Below are 22,310 nucleotides of genomic sequence, written 5' to 3' on the forward strand. Positions count from 1 at the left end.
TGTTTACAGTTGCCACATAGGATGCTCCAAATATTCCTCTGAGAACTATAAGGCGCTGAAGCACAAGATCCAAAACCTGATGGATTAAGGGGCATGGACAGCCGAAGAAGGGGGAATTGCATATACCATTTGCACCTATAGAATTGTTTTTGTTTGAACACGTCTTTGATCTTTTGCTTAATCTTTTAAACGATTGAATTTATACTACTTTCTAAGGTGGTGCAATTGAACAAATTTTAATCTTTAGTTCTTCAAATATTAAATGAATTAAGGATTCTTTTAATTCTTCAAAAATTATAGATTTTTGACATATGGCAATATTAGACCTTTCTTATCCTGTCTCAAACCCCAAAATAAAATACCTTGATTCTTTACCCAAAATAACTCATGATCATTACCAAAAAGATCAAGTTTTGACGTTACCACCCCTTTGAAACTTTTTCATACCATACCTTTCTTTGAGTCGATAAAGTCATACCATTGTCTTTTAGACTCAAAATTGACATTTTTATGCCATCAAAACCCAAGGCATTGAGTTGTTCATTTGAACATGAGCATTCATCTAAGACACAACTTGGGGCATCTCGCAGGGAGCCTGAACATTGAGACATGTTGAGGGCAAGAAGAAGAAAGAAGAATTCACTCAAAATAATTCTATCATGCATTAATTACACTGTTTTCATGTGAATAAAATTAATCCTGAAAATCTATCCCCCTGGGGATACCTCTTCTGTGAGGACTTACCTCTTCTGTGAGGACTTCCATGTATGAAATGATGAACGACTTTCTTTATTTATCCCTTCACAACTGGAGAAAATATATATCCCTTGTGTCCCCTTTTGAGCCTATAGTATTTTTCTTCTGATTCAACCCTAACCAAGGATCACCCTCCACACTGGGGGCAAGGTGGAAGAAATCTGCTCACATGAGCGAAGACATCAATCCAAATGAGACCAAATGAAAAGTGCGAAGATCCAATCAAGAACAAGAAGAAAAGAGGCAAAAAAGAAAAAAAACAAATAAAAAAAGAGAAAAAAGAACAAAAGGAAAAAAGAAAAGAACAAAAATCAAAAAGAAAAAGGGACAAGAAGCACATGCAAAGATTCCCTAAAGACAAATGGCGCATCAAGCTTTAAACTATGAGATTGATCAAGCACAATCATTCTCGAATCACTGAATCACTTCACTCGAAAATCATAGAGCATCAAGAGAGAGACACATACAAGCAGATTCAAATTGAGCAAGATATGATTGAAGACATCAGAATGAATTGATCCTTGGTTCAATCACCCTTAAACACTTGTTTGGGCCTTTTATCCTTTTCTTTCATAACCATGAACCATGACCTACGTTACGTGCCTTAAAAGCCCTTCTAATCATACATGAAGTTCTGAACAGAAGAGACTATCTTCAGATTTCATCCCGCCCATCAGGATTAATCTTTATTTGCAAAAAACAGTGTAATTAATGCATGATAGAGAAAAATAACAAAGGGAGTTTAAGACGTAAATTCCGAATGACGTCTTAAAACCAAAGGAGAATTCGAGTTAAAAACCCTGAAAAGGCGACTCGAATACAAAAATTGGGCAGCTGAAGCGACCGCACAAATTCCTTGATAAGGCATCACACGATCCGAGCGTGACCATGAAAGCTGGGAGTCGGAGAACACTTCCAGTAGAAGAGCATACAAGCTACCCCATCAAACCTTTGAGGTTCAAATAAACAAAAAATGCCAAACCTTTGACCAAACACAATAACCTGAGACTTTTTATCTTTTCCTTACTTAGCCATTTCCCAAAAATAGCTTTGATCTTGGCACGTGTCAAATAGCTATAATTTATTGAAGGATTAACATTGTAATTAATTCTTTGATATCCAATGAACTCTAGTTTTATGATTCGTCTCAATGTAAAACCGTGAAAGGACAATATTTCAAAACTTCTGATTAAACATTTTTCGAAACTCTTTTAATTGATATTTTCAGAACTTTGAAATAAAAGAGAAACATTTTTTCAAACAAGACAATCTCTCTAGAGTGGATCTTGGTAAAAACGACATTTCCGAAGGCTGAGGAACAATCACATGTAGGAACAACATGCAAAAAATGAGATTTTGTCCAAGGAATAAAACAAGAACTCATTCATTATGCATACATTCTAGAGCATCATATTTATCATTTTTTCACATACATAAGTTTTGCAACTTTAGAGTCAACTTTCAACTTCAAGGCGAAATATACTTGATTCAAAAGAGTTTGTAAAAATCGATGGTGGTTGTTTAACTCAGCAGCAAGAAGTCACACTTCAACCAACTCGACATATTGAAAGATCGACATTCATCTTCAGATTCAACATTTCCAATATAAATTTTATCTCGCTTGAGAGTGTCTCATTTAATGCAGATGATTATCTCACTTGAGATTGCTTTTCTTAAAACAGATTTTGTCTCACTTGAGACTGTTTCACTCGAAAGAAGGCATTTCATTTCACTCAAGACTATTTTTAAAAAGAAGATTTTATCTCGCTTGATATAGTTTCCCTTGAAACAAAATATTGTCTCCCTTGAGACAGTTTCTCTTGAAACATAAACATTGAAAACATTTCCCTTGAAACGAATTTTGTCTCTCTTGAGATAGTTTCCCTTGAAACAAAATTTTGTCTCCCTTGAGATAGTTTCTCTTGAAACATAAACATTGAAAACATTTCCCTTGAAATAAATTTTGTCTCTCTTGAGAAAGTTTCCCTTGAAACAAATTATTTGAATATGTTTTATTTGAAACAAATTTCATCTCCCTTGAGACAGTTTCTTTTGGAACTAAGTTTTGTCTCTCTTGAGACAGTTTCTCTTGAAACAAATTTCGTCTCTCTTGAGACAGTTTCCCTTGAAACAAAATCTTTGAATTTATTTCCCCTAAAACAAATTTTGTTCCATTGAGACAGTTTCTCTTGAAACACAAAATTTTCAAATTTATTTCCCTTAAAACAAAATTTTGTTTCCCTTGAGACTGTTTTCATGAAAAAACATATATCTTTGAGATCGTTTCCCTTTAAACGAATTCTATCTCTTTCGAGACAACTTCTCTTGAAGCATCATCTGAACCGTTACACTCAGCTCAGACACATACTTGAGATGGTCGAGAAGCATTTCTCAAATCAAAAATAGAATGTGCACATCAGATTTGAACATTTGAAGAATTCAAGATCAGAGATCAAAACTTGAAAATTCAAGAATCAAGATTCCAGACAGGCAACCAGAGATCGAGATTTCTCTCTAGAGCCCCAAGATAACATATGTTGCATATGCATTTTAGGCACACCTAAGAGCATTGCATCCATAGCATCACATATATGCATAATTGTTTCAATTTTTAGCTAGAGTCAATTTTAACTTCGCGGCGAAGAATATTGAACTCAAAGCGACACAATTTGCTCGAGAGTAGATTTCAACTTCACGATGGAGGATATCTAACTCGAAGCCAAACTTCAAAATAAAGGGGTCATCCACGGTTTCAACTTCACGGTGAAGGGAATCGTGTCCACCCGCAACATACAATACTTGGATTTCAACTTCACGATGAATGATATTCAAGTCAAGGCTCAACTTCACGACGAAGGGGCCATCAGCGATTTCAACTCCACGACGGAGGATATCGTACCCGCACATCCACGATTTCAACTCCACGACGGAGGATATCGTGCCATTTGAGGCTCAACTTCACAACGAAGGTACTTCCCAGTTTCAGAGCCAATTTTAACTTCACTGTGAGGGATATTGGACTCAAGATAACACAAACTCAACTTCACAACGAAGGGGCAACTGATTTTCAACAAACAACTTTTTAGTTTCATTCAGAGTCAATTTCAACTTCACAGCGAAGGATATTGAACTCGAGACAACACAAGCTCAACTTCACAGCAAAAGGGCGGCTGGCTGTCAACAAACAATTTCCCAGTTCCAGAGCCAATTTCAACTTCACGACGGAGGATATTGGACTCAGAACAATACTACCCACTTGGATTTCAACTTCACGATGAAGGATGTCCAATTACCAGGCTCAACTTCACGACGAAGGGTCCACCCGCGGTTTCAACTTCACGACAAAGGGGAATCGTGCACATAAGCAGTATCCATCTCTAGATTGGATTTCAACTTCATGACGAAGGATATCCAACTCAAAGAAGGGTTATCTATCACCAAAGGCCTTCGAGTTCGATTACATTAGAGGTAAATCAAATTTACAGCATAGCTCAAGGCAAGAAGGGTTATCTATCAACGAAAATTATCGAGTTCGATTTCATTCAGCTCGATGACACCTCAATCACACTATTGTCCGACTGCAATCGAGGTTTTCAAGCCGAGAAGAAGATCTGTGTTAGCCGTGCCTTAGTAGCAATAAGCCTTTTTCCGTCAGCATAACTTAAGTCGAGAAAAGCTATCTGTCAACGAAGACTTTTCGAGTTCGGTTTCATTCAGCTCGAGAGCATATCAACCATATCATGGAGTCAAGGGATTACTTTCCAGTTGAATTTTTAGCCAAGGTCTTTAAACCGAGAAGAAGACCAAAGTGGACTACAACGAGAAGCCACATTCTGATTCAAATCATTTCAAGATGGACTCGACTTCGCGACGAATGAGCCATCTGCAACTCAATTCGACAGGGAGTTATTCTTCAACTCCACTGAACGAAAATTTGTGTCTTTTTATCTTTGTCCTATTTTTCGTTCCACGAAAAAGGATAAAGAGGGGCAGATGTAGACACCAATTTTCTTAAAATATAGAATTAGCAAGAGTTCATCTCCTAAGAGGACTCTTCCACCACCATATCTTTTAAAGCAACAACCACACCAACAAACGTGCAACAACCGAGCAAGAAGTCTAGTTGCATTAGGATTCTGTTGTTAGTTAGTTTTTTTTTTCACTATAAATACATGTAATCCTCCCCATTTGTACGACACGATTTACATACAAGATACAGCGGAAAGCACGAAAAGTTTAAAGGCAAAGTTATTGTAAACGATTCGAAAGGGAAATAAAAGGTAGCATCTTTTTTTTACATTGATTCGTTCATTTCTCGCATGTGCATGTTATTTTTCTTGAGATTTGGTTTGAATAACCCAAAGCGTGGGTTACGCCGATGACCAAAAAGGGGTGGAGTTTCGAAGTTTCGAACCTAGATCTATTCCCGAGGCATGCTCATTTTTTTAAAGTATTTAATATTCCCCCTAAGTCAATCTTAATCTTTAATTTTCCTTGAAATTTACCCTTTAATTTTACTTTTATATTAATTTCGTCCCATATATATATATTTTTAATTATATTTTTTTATTTACTATATTCCTTTTTATTTATATATTATATATGTGTGTGTGTTAGTTTTCTCTATTTACTATGTATATATATTTTTCTTAATATTATATTTTATACGTTTATATATATATATTCTTAATATTCTATTTTTATTTTATTTATTTATATATATATATATTTTTACTTTATTATATTTTTTCTATTTTTTTCTTAATATCATGTATATCTTTATTTTTTATTTGTTTTACTTAATATTATATATTTATTATTTTTATTTATTTTAGTAAATAGTACTTTATATGTACACATTATTTTTATTCCTTCTTAATTTCTTTTACCTTTTTTAGTTTTTTACTCCATTAATATTTTCCCTTTATCCGTGTCTTTGTTTTTTAATATTTTATTCATTTTGTTTATTTTTATTATTATTTTTACATGTTTTGTTATTTTTCATTTTTTCTTGTTTTATTTATTATTCTCAAGTTTTCACACTTGCTATCCTAATTCGATTTTATACTCCGCTACGAGTTAAATGTTTTTATCTTTTAAGGGTATTCAAATCAATCAATTGTAAGTAATTTGAATCGGGTCTATTAAATTTTAATTTTAATTTCGAATTTTCGCAACTAAGACAACCGATAAATTAATTGGTACCGAAAGGGCGGTTCAAGGATACTAATCCTTCCTTGACCGTAATCGACTCCCGAACCCGACACATTTCTGGTAAAAACGCAGATCAGGTAAGATGGTGTCCGACCCACCTAAATTCATTTTAAAATGGTCGGTGGCGACTCCAATCCACATTTTTCAAGTCGAAGCCCAATTCCGGGGCCCAACCGAAAGACGGTTACGACACTAAGCAATTTTTATGATTTAAGTTGTAGAGATAATTTTGTAGGGACATTGAGAGAGTGATTTGGGATATAGATATATGATTTTAGGATACATTGGATATCATGTATTTGTACCATTCATGATCTCTCATTTATAATGGATCATTAGTCTTCTTGTCCGTAGATGTAGATAAGATCAAACCACGTTAAATCTCTCACCTCTTATACATATCTTATTTTATATTGATATCACTTTGAATATTTTTTTTCTACTTAAAATTCTTAACATAATCAGTATTACACTCAAATCAAAATTTGTTTTCTAATTGACATGCCTCCATTGATGGTAACTTATAAAGAATTTGTGGCGTTTATTCTATGTCTTCGAATTAGTTTGCTTGTTAGTGGATATAATATGTAAAATCGGTTCGAGGAGTTAGCATATAACTTCAATATTATCATACCATATCATATTATCATTTTCAATAAATTAACGGTTAAATATAATGATGGATGACCAAAATAGAAACAACACATAACATTAGATATAAATTAAAAAAAGTTAAATGATCAAAACATAAATACAAGAATAAATGAGTGAGTAAATAGATAGTTTAATCTAATATTTATAAAAATGTTTATAATAATAGTTATATGAAAAACCCAGACATACATACACAATGTAGTTGTCAAATCGTAAACGCGTTAAATGCAACACAACATTCAAACACCCCACTCAGCAAAAAGAGAAAGAAAATCTATACTTTCCTTAATTTTTTTCCTTTCTAGAATCCAAAATCTACTTTATTAACACGTTTATCCCTACGCGTTTATAAAAAATCATCAAAATCCACCCACAAATTTTCCTTTGCAATTAATTAAACTTCCTCTTTGTTCCCAGATTTTCAGTTACTTCCCCAAACATTTCTGGGTTTTTGATTGTTTCTTTCCTCTCTGTCTTCTCTTTTGCCCAATATTGACATGACTTGTAGCCTACTCTAACTTGAAAAAAATGGGTCTTTTGGGATGACATGGAATTGTTCAAAAGGATTCAAGATAAAGCTTTGATTGTTATAGACTCGTGGTCTAAACTCTTCAACTTTTGGGTATTTGATGGATTGGATATTGTGATTTTTTCGAATTCTTTAGCAAGATCGATAGGGGATGATAAGAGTTAGAGGGGTATATTTTTTTGTTTGTTTTAGTTTTTAGACGGTGAATTAAGGGTTGTTAAAGTAGGTTCTTTGTTGTTATCGATCGTGGTTGTGTACATATATTAGAAACAGTCTAACATGGGTTGCATGAATTCCAAGTCCGCGGCTGTCGAAGATAGTCGTGAGAGCCACAGAGAGAGGCGAAAAGGGTCATTGGAAAAGCTTGTTCCTCGAGCCAATTCGTCGATAAGAGAGGAGATCGTTGGATCGAAGGGTAAATACGACGGCGGCGATGTGAAAGTTTTGTTGATTGATAAGAAAACCAGTGGTTCCAATCGTTATTTTTATAATGATCAGGCTGAGAAGGAGAGTATTATTGATAAGTTTGAAGTGATTGAGACAATTGATAAGGTCCAAAACTTCGAGGTTACAACGATTTCTGCTCATCATCATCATCCTGGTTCAGGAAGGGTGTGGAATAGCATAAAAGCAGAGCAGGTTGCAGCTGGTTGGCCGTCTTGGCTTGTTGCCGTGGCAAGTGAAGCTATCAAGGGATGGATTCCCCGAAGAGCCAACACCTTTGAGAAGTTGGATAAAGTAGGTTCTCTTACTTAGCTTGATCCTCTTTTACTTTTATGATTTGAACCTTGATCAATGCTCGTCATATATCTTGTATTATGTAGTAGGGTTCATGGTGATTTAGTTTGTCAGAAAAGCTCATCTTATTATTGTATCTATAGGATTTGTATTTTCCATGTTGATGTTCTCATTTTGCTTTGATTTTTTGTATGATAGTATTTCATTCTTGCAGATTGGCCAAGGAACTTATAGTAGTGTGTACAAGGCACGCGATGTGATTCATAATAAATTTGTGGCGCTGAAAAAAGTGCGGTTTGATAATCATGACCCCGAGAGTGTGAAGTTTATGGCAAGGGAGATTAATCTTTTACGAAGACTTGATCATCCGAATGTTATTAAATTGGAAGGGTTGATCACTTCCCCAATGTCATGCAGCTTATACCTTGTGTTCGAGTATATGGAACATGATCTCGTGGGACTTGCATCTCTTCCTGGAATTAAGTTTTCCGAGCCACAGGTAATCTTAAAATTGTTTTTTTAGTTGTTTCATGCTGTTGTTCGACAGTGTCTCTTAATAGAGCTGTCTCAAGATGCAACATGGGCACAGCGGTCACATATCCTTTATTCTGCAATTCATAAGGATGTCTCTTCATGGAAATTTCTTTAATTTTTAGTGTTTGTTCATAATATGTTTTTCCATTTTTGGTCAGATTAAATGCTATATGAAGCAACTTCTAAGTGGACTTGACCATTGTCACAACCATGGGGTCCTCCATCGTGACATAAAGGGTTCAAATCTTCTCGTTGACAGTAATGGAATCTTGAAGATTGCAGATTTCGGTTTGGCATGCCATTTTGATCCTCATGAAAGTGTTCTGATGACAAGCCGTGTAGTGACTCTTTGGTATCGACCACCGGAACTTTTGTTAGGAGCCTCTTATTACGGGGTTGCAATAGATTTATGGAGTGCTGGTTGCATACTTGGAGAACTATATTCTGGCAAACCTATTTTGCCTGGGAAAACAGAGGTACCAGATTCAGAGCCTAAAATTATATATTTGTAACTAATACAATGATTATTATTGTTGGAAATTTTAGTAGGTCTTTTTTTTAATAGATCTTTTTTTAATATGTAGGTTGAGCAATTACACAAGATTTTTAAGCTATGTGGCTCACCTTCTGAGGAATACTGGCGAAGAGCAAAATTACCTCATTCAACGGTGTTCAAGCCTCTTCACCCATATAGACGATGTGTTGCTGAGGCATTCAAAGACTTTCCGTCTCCTGTTGCAAGTCTCATGGACACCTTGCTTTCGATCGATCCTGTTCATCGAAAAACTGCAGTGTTTGCTCTCAAGAGTGAGGTATGCAGAATGTGTCAATCATCACCGATGAATTTCTCACTATTAACTTATGTTATTACTGTTCACTTGTAATTTATAAAATCTTAAAATCTGTTATCAGTTTTCACTCACTTTTTCCCCTGGCCTTTTCTCAGTTCTTTACAACACAACCATTTGCATGTGATCCTTCAAGTTTACCCAAATATCCTCCTAGCAAGGAGATTGATGCTAAGTTGCGGGACGAAGAAGCTAGAAGGTATATGTTAAAATTGATTATTATCAAATTCAAAAACCATCATGGTGTATATTTATTTCTGCGATCATCTCTATTTAGATTTCTTCATCTTTCCTTTTTGGAATTGAAATAACGCCTTTTCTTTTTCTTATAATTCTAAGAAGTTTTCTTCTTAAGATTAACTGTTTTGTATATTCCCTTAGGCAAAGAGCAGTTGGGAGCAGGTCAAAGGTAGACATGGAACGGATGGGGCAGAAGGAACTAATTTCTACATCATCATCCAATTCTAATTCTGAGCTAACTACATCGTTGCAGGTTTTATTTTCTTAAGAAAATTTGATGGATGTTCATTCAAATGCCAGTAGCATGCAACTAGATGGCATTTTTCTTTCACTAATTGCCTTCAGCCCTTGCTTCTCTATAACTAACTATTTTCAATTTCCTAAATTACAGAGAAGACAACCACATCCTAATTTGAAGAGCAGGAGTCAGATGTCAAACTCTCGTAACTCAGATGGATTTTCTGGTTTCTTGATTGATCCCCCTAAGCAAACATCTGCCGCAAAAGAAAACAGTAGAGATTTCTCGGAGTACAATAGGAAGAAAGTTTCGCATTCAGGTCCGTTGGTCTATGGCGCTGCATTTGGGAAGTCTGGGAAGGAACCCGATGACCTTACTAGGCTGTCATCCAGAGCTAACTTATCCAAGTTATCTGGTTTAGTAGCGACTAGAACATTGGCTCCTGAAGATCACAGAGACAAATCTGGACCTTTGACTCTAGAAGCAGCGAACCAAGTAGGCAGGTCTCGCAGATCGTTTAATGAATTAGAGCATGCAGAAAAACAAGATATCAGACGCCATATACCAAAAACTGCAGAATCCCCACAGACAAGAGGTGGAAGACCCTGCATTAAGGAACCAATGGTTAGTTTCCGGACATTATTCTTTATTTTAAAGAGCGGTTGAAGTCACAAATTGATCAAAGCGTATATAACCAACATTGATGATTGGCCACATTATTTATTTTGTTGAAGCCACTGTAAAATCAATGGTTCCCTAAGCTTTTCAAAATTAACTTTTTATTCTACAGATTTTCTTGAATTCATTTTTAACCACAACCCTGATTTTTCCCTTGTTTCCAATAATTCCTTTTTTTCCTTTCAAATCGATACACTTGAATTAGGCTTCAATTTTATGTGGTCCACATGATATTTTTACCTTTTAGCATCCATGCCATAGCATTCTGCAATCCTACACCTGGCTTTTATGTAACATACCAAATTCTGAAATCTGATTATTCTTATGAATGCTATTTTCCAGCATGGTCGTGGTCCAAGGGGAAACAAAATCTACGTCTCGGGTCCATTACTTGCTCCATCCGAGAATGTTGATAAGTTGCTTAAAGAGCATGACCGTAAGATCCAAGAATTTGCTCGAAGAGCAAGACTTGACAAGACAAAACCTGGGAATCTACAAGCTCAAGGAAAGCAAGTGACAGAAAATTCATTGTTCATCACTGCTCGCAAAGCTGGATAGATGTTCTATACACTTTAGCAAAGGATGTAATCAATCTCCTTTTGATTTGGTTAGCTATATATTGTGGCTTTTATTGGATTAAATTCTATGGCTTTGTAGGTGATTGCTAATGTTTTTACACATCAATAATAGAATCAATTAGAAGAATTACACTTTTGAAACTGTTTCTTGGTGCGACATTCCCCCCCTCCCCCAATCCATTGTTGTAGTATCTTCATCATGAGTTGGCTTTTGCCCATGTTTATTGGGGCGTTTGACGTGAAATCGAACAGTTCGGACTGACTTTTATATCACTTATTATGGACTTGGACTGCATACTCTCTGGAAAAATATGCACTAAATTTTCAACGTAAGAAATACAAGTTATTGATTCAAGTTCAGAGAGAGAAAGGAAGATTAGAAAAGTCGTATTATTATTGAGAGAACCAGATGGACCTAATCTTGTCTGCTCATTCCCATCCCATTCTTCACTCCACGATTATTATGGTGTTCTTTTATTTGGATAAACTACATGGTTAGTCGTTTAACTTTTAGCATATATCTATTTTGGTCATCCAATTATAAACATTTTTTAATTTGATCATTGAACTTTTAAATTTTACCTGTTTAAAACTTTAATGTCGTCATGGTGCAGCACAAAAACACTACGTTTTGAACCTTTTTATTACTAAATTGACCTAATATTTTTCTTTTATTTCCTTTAGATAACGTCCTTCTGCACTGTCATTCAACCACTATCGACCATCATTTGTAATGTGATTGACATTCACGTTTCCTCTTTCCCCTATCTTTTACTCACTTTGTTTTTTTTTTCCTCTTAAAATCGCAAAACTGAAATCAAAGCTTCAATCTTATTTTAGTTTTATAATTTAATCTCTGCAGTCTAGACAGTGTGGAATTGAGACGTATTTTTTTTACCTCTTCTCATGTTCTCTACTGTTCGAATCTGATCGATGAATCAAAGGGAGTTCAAAAATCCGGTTTGAGTGAGGAAAACTTTAGGAGGGTTTATATAAATTTACCAAAATTTTATAGGGTTTTGGCATAATTTAAAACACGTCAAAGAATTAATGGTCGAATGTGACATTAATGAACTAAATTCATCAAAGGTGCTAGCTCAGCTCAGAATCTGGGTCTTTTTAATTTTACCATTGTGATTAGTTTTGTGAACCTTCTTGCTGTTTTGTAGATGTTGATTGCAATATTCCTAATCTAATTTACTCCATTCGCAAACGATAGAGTTCGAACCTTCAACATTGCTTAAAGAATTTATGTCTTATCCACTAGACCAACTTATTATTGGTTCCATAGGTGATGCTATGATTACTACTAATTTGCCTTCATTTGTGCCACCAAAGGATTTGGTGTTGTCCTGCTTGTGATTATCTAGGATCCATCATTATATATTTACTTTTTTTCTGCTTTCCATGTTACTGGTTCATGATAAAAGATGCTTTGCACTAAATGGGCGCAAAGCTTGGCGATGTTAGCACAATAGAAAGCCAGTAATACACCAAAATTATGTTATACAAATGAAAACAATAATAATATTTTTTAATAGGCCGTAGAACAAGGGGCACTAGTGGTCTAGTGGTAGAATAGTACTTTGCCACGGTACAGGCCTGGGTTCGATTCCCGGCTGGTGCAAACTTTTTATTTGTTTTAACCTTTTCTGGTCCAGTGCTCTATTTCCTCTAAATGGGCCTATTTACCTGAAACATAGTATATAACTCTTTCATTTCTTGTAATGTTTTATGCCAAGTCTTTTGAGATGCATTTGGAATCTGTAAAGGTGAATAGCACATATCCAAAGTGGTCTAATAAACCTATTATTTAGTCTTTTTCTTATAGACGGATCTACAAATATTTTTGAAAGTCTTCACATATATTAAAAATAAAAAAATCTGTATAAGGTGGATACAAATAAAATTTTAAGATGAACACCATTAATATCGCCTATGCTCAGATTCGTGAACAAGAAAGATTAAATCAAACTTGGTGATAGAAGATTTGAAATGTGTTTTCATTGGCTATAACTCACTCAAAAGAATATAACTTGTTCCATCCAAATATAAGAATGTGATTACTAATTGAGATGTGGAGTTCGATGAACAAAATAATTGAGATTCAAATGTCCCAAAAGAATATTTGTATGACTTCTTTATGTATTTTGACATTAAAGATGACAAACTGGACAATCAACCACCACTATCTATTACATAAGATTTAGCATAAAATCTTAAACTAGATCCAAATGAAGGGAAGTTGCTCTAGTAGTTCGAATATCAACTAAAGAAAAGAGATTGCCGGAATGATACAACGATTATCTATTTAAAAATATGATAATCCTTCACTTTTTGTTTATTTACATACAATGAACTATTAAATTTTGAAGAAGAAGTAAAAAAAATGAGAAATGACGACGTATTATGGAAGAAGAAACCTATGCTATCGAGGAAAATAAAATTCGGTAGTTATTTGCCTTAACTGAATGTCACAAATTCGTTAATGTAAAGTAGATCTTTAAAACAAATAAATATGTCAATGAAGAAATAGAGAGACATAAGGCGATGCTTGTTACAAAATACTACACACAAAAAAACAATGTGTAGATTATGATGAAATATTTATTCGTATGAAAAAATTAGATTATTAATTTTTGTTATTGTTTACAATAAATGGAAAATTCAACAACTTGATGTGTAGCCAATTTTTCTCAATGATTTCATTGAATAAGAAATTTATGTTGAATAACTAAAAAGTTTCATGATCAAAGGACAATAAAAGGGAATCAAATTGGATAAAAATGGTGGGTACAATTTCTTTTCATCCCTATCTATGGCCCTTTCCAAGAAAGGCTTTGGTTCGGTAATAATAAAAGGAGAAAGAGACACGAGGGGTGTGGTCTGAAACATGGTAGTTCGGTTGCATTCCCGATGAACTTCCACTGAGCTTACAGGTTGACCGCTTTGCGACCCCAGAAGCATATGTCCTGGAGCGCGCGTCAGCCACGAGACTCCTGCACCAAAACCCTAAATGACAGTATTATTATATTTTATATATGCTGAAATCAGTAAAAAAAGAAAGTAATTAAAGTAAAGCATCACGTGTCGGGCAAAGATATTTGCCATGTGACGGAACAATTTTTTTCATACATTAGTGAGGTTCAACGTAATTAAGAAAAGCACAAGTAACAGGATTCGGGACAAGACAGGTTGATCAAATAGATAAAGGTGAATTCTGTTTAAGGCGGCTTGGTTCAATTCTGTTCCAATTGTAGTAAGGTGATTTGTTTTTAGGGTGTGTTTGGTTCACGGAATGTAAGATTATCAGTGAGAATAAAAGATTATCAGACAATAGGATTACTGAGAATGTTGTATTTTGTGTTTAGTTGGTTTAACAGGAATATAAGATTACCGTGTTTGGTTAAAGGAATAAAAGCTTATTGAAATGTATATTTGACCAAATTGTCCTTATTATATATTTGTATAATATTACAAATTGTAAAATATTTATATATTTTTTTAAAAATTAAATTCATAATATTTATAACTTTTTTTTACAAAATTAAAAATATAAAAAGGGTTTAATGAAAGGGTAAAATGTTTTTAACCCCTGAACTTCATATAAAATTTTAATTACAGATTTTTTTGTAAATCTAAAATAATTTAAGGATAAATTTGTAATTTAACCTTCGTTGAATTTTTATTATTCAATTACATAAGAAGGATATTTTTGAAAAAAATAAAAATTTAAGGACATTTTAGTCCAAAATGCCGGTAATGTTACAATATCTAAGGGAATGGAGGTAATGACATTCCAGTAATATACCCAAAAAAAAATCTACTAAATTTTAGTTTTGATACCTAAACTTTTATTTCTTTTCAAAATCATAACTAAAGTTTAGTTTTGATTTCATTTTTAGTAGCAAAACTTAAGTGTTGAAAAAATTGAAAGTTTAAGTACCAAAACATGTTAGTACCTAAATTATACTTAAGTTTTCAAAAAAAAAAAATGAAAGTTCAAATGTTAAAACGGATCAAAACGGATCAAAACTGATAGTTTAGGTACTAAATGCGTTAAGTTTTTAACAACAAGGTACTAAAATGAAATAAAAACTAAATGTTAGATATAATTTTGAAAAAATTGAAAGTTTTGATACTAAAATAGATCAAAACTGATAGTTTAAGTATTAAACGCATAATTTACCCTTGATTTTAAGGTGACTTGATTTGGTAAGGTCTGCATTTAAATTTTAATAATATTTTTGTTTTCTAAAATTTAAAATATTTAAATTTTACAAACCGTTAATTACATGTTTTGTTATAAGTTTAATTTTTATTTATTTCTTATATATATTTTCTTATCATATATAAATTTTAATAAAAAAATCGAAAGTTGATCATACTTGTAGTGTGTTCATTATTATTTGATGTAGAAAATGGAAGGAGAATTTGAATTTTATTATTAATATTAATACAAGGTTAATTTCACTGAAAATATGTTAAGAAATAGTAATGGACTTAGGTTGACGAGAGTCCATTGATGACTTTTTGGATGAAAGTGTTAAAAAGTTTTAATACTTTACAAATGTTTTTAAAATTTAGTTTTTATATTTATAGTTATAATTTTATAAATTTTGATTTTTAAATTTTTTTATTCTTTTACATTTTTTAGTTTTTTTTTAAATATTTTTATTAACATTTTCATATTTTATTAAATTAATAATTTCTTAATTTTTATTTAAAGATTAAATAAGTTCTCAAACTTTCAATTAAAATCAATTATACTTTTGAATTCGGTCAAAAAATAAATTATACCCTCAAAGTCAGCTAAAAAAATTAATTCAACATCTCTATCATGTCATCATTCACATATGGACTGCCACGTCAATACAATTAACTCCCATACTAACATCATAACGATCAACATTGATCAAAGAAACAAAATTTATGCAAATAAATGACTTTGAAGGCAAAATTGATACAATTAAAAATAAAAATAAAAATTACTAATTTAAATTTATTTCATGAATAAGATGAGCCCTTAAACCAAAAAAGTATTGTGTAATAAACATGGATGGGAGTCAAATGCAATGTGGGATCTAACCCTAATTTTTTCTTTAATTCAATTTTAGGTCCTTATTGTTTGAATGATAGTTAAATTAAGTCTTATTTATAAGTTTTTATTCAAATACTTCTAAGGTTATTATACTTTTCGGCCCTTCATTCTTTAATCACAGTTCCCTCAGTGAATGCCAAAGTAACCCTCAATGAGAGAATTTAAGATCAAACATTAGAAATGACAATATTGAGAGAGATAAATGCGAAGTCCGCAAGATTATTCTTCTTACATTATAAAACGGATACGAAGAATTATTTGATTGAAAAAAAGAATAGTGACTATTTTCATGCATGATATGTGTTAAAAATACTACTTTAACATGAAGATGTTAGCATTAACTAATGTAAATAATAATAATTAAAATAAAGAAACCGATATAGTTAATGTGTCATTGTAAAAGATATTGCCTTAGAAGTAATTTCGTCCGGATTAATGTAATATTGTAAGTAGATGTTGCCTCTAAAGTTAACATTATCTCCCAAAACCTCGTACACTTGAAGTTAGAAAGTGAAACTCGCTTGTGTAGCTCTCTTAAACAAAAAAAAATTCAATAAGAAATAAATAAACTTGTTTGGGAAGAAATCGAACAATCGAAACTAAGCGGAAGCACAACTGATGTTCTTCCTCTCCCTAAAACTTTTGCCAAGAATTATGACAAACACAATAACACAAAATATGTTATCTAGCAACACTAATTAACCACAATTCAACCAATGCAACTACAAAATAATAAATCGAGACATCGATATTTTTACGTGGAAAACTCTTTTAAATCAAAGGTAAAAACCACGAGACTTTAGAGTCCGATCAAAAGTTTAACTATCATCAAATGTTCAACTACAATATTACAATATCTGACCAACAACAAGCATTCAACTCCAACAAGACTAATAATTAGTAATCTTTAGCATTCAACTCCAAAAACACAGCTGCTGTAAAATGGGAATTTTCGATGCTACAGGACTAGGATGAAAATCCGACCGTACAAAATGAAGAAAACCAAATCGCGTAGCTTCTGTTCAAAAATCAGCTTAATTGGATCACGAATAAACCTCATATCGAATAATTGATCACCGCTACACCGAGCTTAAATAAAACTGTTTTTCTCTCAAATGTATGATGCTGCTACTCTTTTTTCAAATCTGATTTTGCTGCTGTCCACACACCAACATAACAAGCCAAAAGGACAAAGCGGCTTCTCACCAAAGTCAAATAAAAGCAATAAATGTGACAGAAGCTTTTTACCAAACAAAATGAAAAATAAGCAACCCATTTTAATTGGGCATAAGGGTGAAGGGTTCCCCACATAGTTATACCCACACCTAACAAACCATCTAAAATAACTCTTAAAGAATTGTGACTATTTTGGTGCATGATATGTAGTATACACTTTTTAAAAAGTGGCAGTTGACTCACGTCCAAGCTCTTAGAGTTTGTTGTTAAGAAATTTCATTGAAGTTAAGAAAGTCTTGTTCAACATAGACTTGGAGACTAGATCATGGTATGTTTGAATAGCATGGATCACCTGTAATGTATTGATTTCTTTGCAAGTGTTCACACATTTATATAACGGTTTAACAAAACATGGTGTTGCAGTGATCTATTAAGCGGATGATAATGGTATGATATGGATTGATTTTTCTAAAAATAAATTATATTGAATATCACATAAAGTTATGTATTGGTTTTATTTACGAATTTTAAGATACTTCCATTTAAGCATTGATTTTAGTTATGGATTCAATGAAAGTGGTGTGTCGTTAAACCATTAACAATCGGATGATGTGATAATTTGGTACTGGGGAGACAATTTTTTTATTCTACCTCATCAGTTTCTTCATCAAAATTAACTTTCTTTCACCCATTTCTAATTGTCGTAGAAAACCATCATTCTTCAATGTCTTTTGTGTTTACCTTAGACAACTATGAACTCGTCGCATTGTCTTTTAACCACTTAATCATTTAGATTTTCTTAAAACCTTTTTTAAAATACCATGAATGTAAATATAAAAGTTCACTATTTTTTGGGTTCTCGAATTTGAGAGATTTGAGGTGTTTGTTCAAAAATCTAAATAGTGGGAAACATTCTTTCTAGAAGGCGAACAACATACCTCAAAACTATTTTTATTGAATGACTGTCGGAGGAGATGGAACATTAGAGTGACGAACTTTTATATAATTTTTCGTCAAATTTGAGTGAGTTTCGTTCAAAACCAACTTGATGAGAAGAATCCGGAGTAAAACAAGAATATTTTGATACTGATCTTGTTGTAAATGATGATCGATGATAAGTGATGATTGACTGAAAGAGGTGAATTGAGGAGTTGAGAATTTTTTGTATGGACCAAATTGTTACACAAAGTAAAGTTCAATGCCTAAAATTGAAACATTTTAAGTTTATTGACAAAGTCAATACGCAAACCAAAGTTCAATGCCTAAAATTGAGACATTTTAAAGTTTATTGACAAACTCAATACGCAAACTAAAGTTCATGAGAAGATATAATCATATTATCACATCGTTAATGATTTAAAGCAATTTAAAGCAATTTAAAGTTTAAATGATAAAAACGATAGACAACCTAAAGTTTAATGATATTAAATGCAATTTATCCTTAAAAAAATGTGATTATTATGCAATATTTTGATTTTTAAAATCAAATCGAAAAAAAAAGATATTCAAATCGTATTCTATGGTTCAAATTAATTCGGTTCATTGTTATTAGATTTTTTTTTAATTTTTATATATTTATTTTCACCAATTAAAATATAAAAATACTATAAAAAACTAATTAAAAGTTAAAGGTTTAATTATGATTTTAGTCCCATTACTAGTGGAATTCAAGTAATCTCTACTTTTATACTACGTATTATCAATGGTATCTCTAAATTGATTATACTCTAAGGGGTTATTTGGTTCATGAAATATAAGATTGTATTTGAGAATAAGATTACTGCAATGTTTTATTACTTAACATATTACTGGAAATATTGTATTACTTTGTTTGATTTGGTTGATAGGAATGTAATATTATAGTGCTTTGTTGAATGAATATAAGATAAGAAAAATATATGTTTTATCAAATTGTCCTTGAAATATATTTTCTTTTTTAACAAGTTGAGTTCTCAATATTAAAGTCAAAATACTTGCATGAAATTTGATAGAAAATATAATTTTCTATTATTTCTAATTTATATATTTGTATATAAATAACTTTATATATATATATATATATATATATATATATATATTTCTTTGAAAATATAGAAACATACTTACACTAATATAATTATATGTTTATTTTTAGGTACCAAAATATTATGAATTGTACATACTTACTCTAGTGTTAATTGTTGCACTTTTTATTTTATTTTATTCATGCTATATGTATGAGTTGTACAACAAAATATCATATCAAATTATTTGATAAAATTAATAGAAAAAATGAAAAATATAATAGAGCAAACCTTGTATGAAAATTAATCCTAAAAAATAAACGTAATAAAACACATATCAAAAATAAAACTTGAATCAAACACATACATAATAAATAATCAAAATAAAATAAAATTTTAATATATTTTTATTTTACATGTATCATATTATTTTAAAATAAGTATTAAAAAATCTAAAAAAAATTAAAAAGAAATATAATAGATTTATACTCGTGTAATTATATAGAAAAGAATGATCCTTTTGAAATAACTATATTATTTCAGGGATATTATTATCCTAAGGGAAAAGAATTGTCTAATACATAAGAAAATGGAGGGAATGACATTCCCGAGAAAAGACTAAAAAAATATTATGATAGGGAACACTTCATTATTCTAGGAGAAAATGGTCATAAACTAAATGTGAATATGATTTTTTTTAAAGCAGCCTTATTTGAGTAAATTTTTGGTTTAGTTTATTTCTAATTCAGATAGTTCGAGACCCCGTCAAATTTCCCTAACTCTAATTGTGTGACTGAATGTTAGTATACAAATTATTCGCAACACATGTTACCTTGTGAGTTGGGGTCAAAAATTTTATCAAGAACAACCTTTGTATTCAAAAAAATAAAGAAAATAATAAAATTTAAGTAATAAAATAAGATTTATTAATTCAATTAGTTTATTTTTTTTTTCATTTGCTTCATTCATTACTCATCCCAAGTAATTCTGCATATTATTTTTTTAAAAAAATTAATATTGTGTTTTAACTTTTTAACTAAAAATATACATTATATTAATAAAATTAAAATTACAAAATGAAACGTACCTAAAATTTGATTATCATTACAACACAATTGATGTCTATTGGTAACACTAATTGTCGCGGTCGTTTTTCAGGTGGGCCCGAAATTAGGCTTCGACTTGAAAAAACGTTAAAGTCGCTATCGATCATTTTAAAAACTTTAGGTGGATCGGACACCATTTTACCTGATCTGCGTTTTACCAGAAATGTGTCGGGTTCGGGAGTCGATTACAGTTAAGGAAGGATTAGCACCCTTGTACTGCCCTTTCAGTACCAATTAATTTGTCGGTTGTCTTAATTGCGAAAAATTAAAATTTAAATCAAAATTTAAAAATTTAATTCGAATTGTTTACCTTTGATCGATTGAGATTTTTACTGAAAAATGAAAAAAGAATGTTAAATTGCAAAATAAAAATAAATTAAGAAATATCAAATAAAAGGAAAAAGGTTAAAAAAGGGTTAAAAATAAAATAAGTAAAAGAAAAGGACAAAAAATTATTGAAAGGGATGATAAAATAATAATGAGAAATAAAAAAAGAAAAATAAATAATAAATAAATAATACTAAAATTAAAAGAAAGAAAAGAAAATGAATTACTAAAATGAAGAATGCTTAAATTAAAAAGAAAAAAGTGAATAACTAAAAGTTTAAAGGACCAAATTGAAATAAATTGAAATTGATGGACCAAATTAATACTAAAAATGATATGCAAGAGAAAAATAAAAAAGTTAGGGGGCTAATTCGAAAAATATAAAAAAATAAATCGGGATTAAATTGATTAAATTGAAAATTCGGAGGCAAAATTACAAACAGTGACTGAATTGAATTACGCTTTAAACTTACAGGGACAGCGGAAAGGATTTAAGAATCCTCTAATTGCAAAGAGGTCCCTGGTATATAAATACCCAAAACCCCATTTCTAATTCATTTCAAACATTTCTCTCAAATATCATCTCCCCCAACACTCCAAATTCTCTCAACTCTCCTCTAACCGGTCAAAGGCCGACCACTGTCCAGTGGCCTCCCCGCCGCTCCGGCCGCCCAAACTCTCACCAAATGTTCTTTTCTACACCCTAAACACAAATTCGAATCTCTCTTCCTCTAAAAGAACCCCAAATATCGTAGATCTAAGCCGAAATCTTTTAGCTTCCTCAAATTTTTACCGACAATGCTCTGTGTTTTGGTTGTTGAATATTTTTTGGTTTTTTGTTGGCCGAGTTTAGATGCCTTTCTGGTTTTTCCTTGTGGCTCAATATTGTTGTGGTTCGATGTTGTTTACTGATCTGTGTTATTTTGGCTCTATTTGTTGTGGTTGGTTCTGTGTTTTTTCGGTTCGACTCTGGTTCCCGTTCGTTGTGTTTCGATATTCCTCCGTTGGTTGTGTTCCCCTTTGGTTGTGTGGTGGGGGTATTTATACCCCTCCACCGGTAGTCGTTTCCGATTATCTCGGGATCGTTCCCGATATTATTGTTGTGGACCGTTCATGGTTGACTGGCTAAAATGGAATGAGCCAGTCCCGATTTAGCCGGGACTCACTGCCTTTGTGATTTCGTGGCCGGTTTTCAGTCGGATTTCTCACGTGGTTTCTGTTGTGGTCGGTGGTGCTGTTTACTTATCATCGGAAACCTTAGTTTCCTTTTGGGGCTGGGACTGGCCCAGTTCTAGTCCCGAACCTTGACTTGGGCTTTTGCCCATTTGGACGCATTGAACCCTGGACCAAAAAAGAGAAAAAATTAAATTAAATAAATAAGATATAATATAAAAAAAATAAAAAAAATATATATATAATATTATATTTCCAAAAATAAAAATATTTTTAAAAAATATGTATTATATGTTTTCAAAAATGTTTTCAAAAACTATATTATATACATGTTTTAAAAATATTTTCAAAACTATATATTATATATATTTTCAAAATGTTTTAAAAACTATACATTATATAAGTTTTCAAAATGTT

General features: G+C 32.0%; 1 protein-coding gene and 1 non-coding gene across 2 annotated transcripts; both read left to right on the forward strand.

Moving 5' to 3' along the window:
• Positions 1–6,994: 6,994 nt before the first annotated feature.
• LOC120151123 (probable serine/threonine-protein kinase At1g54610) lies at positions 6,995–11,139 on the forward strand. Its single transcript, XM_039163671.1, has 8 exons — positions 6,995–7,891; positions 8,106–8,390; positions 8,584–8,901; positions 9,010–9,237; positions 9,372–9,472; positions 9,655–9,766; positions 9,905–10,375; positions 10,772–11,139. The coding sequence occupies exons 1-8, from the start codon at positions 7,433–7,435 to the stop codon at positions 10,985–10,987; spliced, it is 2,190 nt and encodes a 729-aa protein (XP_039019602.1). The 5' UTR covers positions 6,995–7,432; the 3' UTR covers positions 10,988–11,139.
• Positions 11,140–12,563: 1,424 nt separating this feature from the next.
• TRNAG-GCC lies at positions 12,564–12,634 on the forward strand. The gene has a single exon. It is a non-coding gene; the product is annotated as a tRNA-Gly (tRNA).
• The last annotated feature ends 9,676 nt before the right edge of the window (positions 12,635–22,310 follow it).

Source organism: Hibiscus syriacus, unplaced genomic scaffold, assembly GCF_006381635.1.
Source record: "Hibiscus syriacus cultivar Baekdansim isolate YM2019G1 unplaced genomic scaffold, ASM638163v2 tig00111027_pilon, whole genome shotgun sequence".
Lineage (NCBI taxonomy): Eukaryota > Viridiplantae > Streptophyta > Magnoliopsida > Malvales > Malvaceae > Hibiscus > Hibiscus syriacus.

Excerpts from the sequence above, each read along its gene's own strand:
- LOC120151123 (XM_039163671.1), top strand. The coding sequence starts at position 7,433 with ATGGGTTGCATGAATTCCAAGTCCGCGGCTGTCGAAGATAGTCGTGAG. Across the intron at positions 8,902-9,009 it reads TTTTGCCTGGGAAAACAGAG|GTTGAGCAATTACACAAGAT; the intron begins GTACCAGATTCA and ends TTTAATATGTAG. Across the intron at positions 9,238-9,371 it reads TGTTTGCTCTCAAGAGTGAG|TTCTTTACAACACAACCATT; the intron begins GTATGCAGAATG and ends GCCTTTTCTCAG.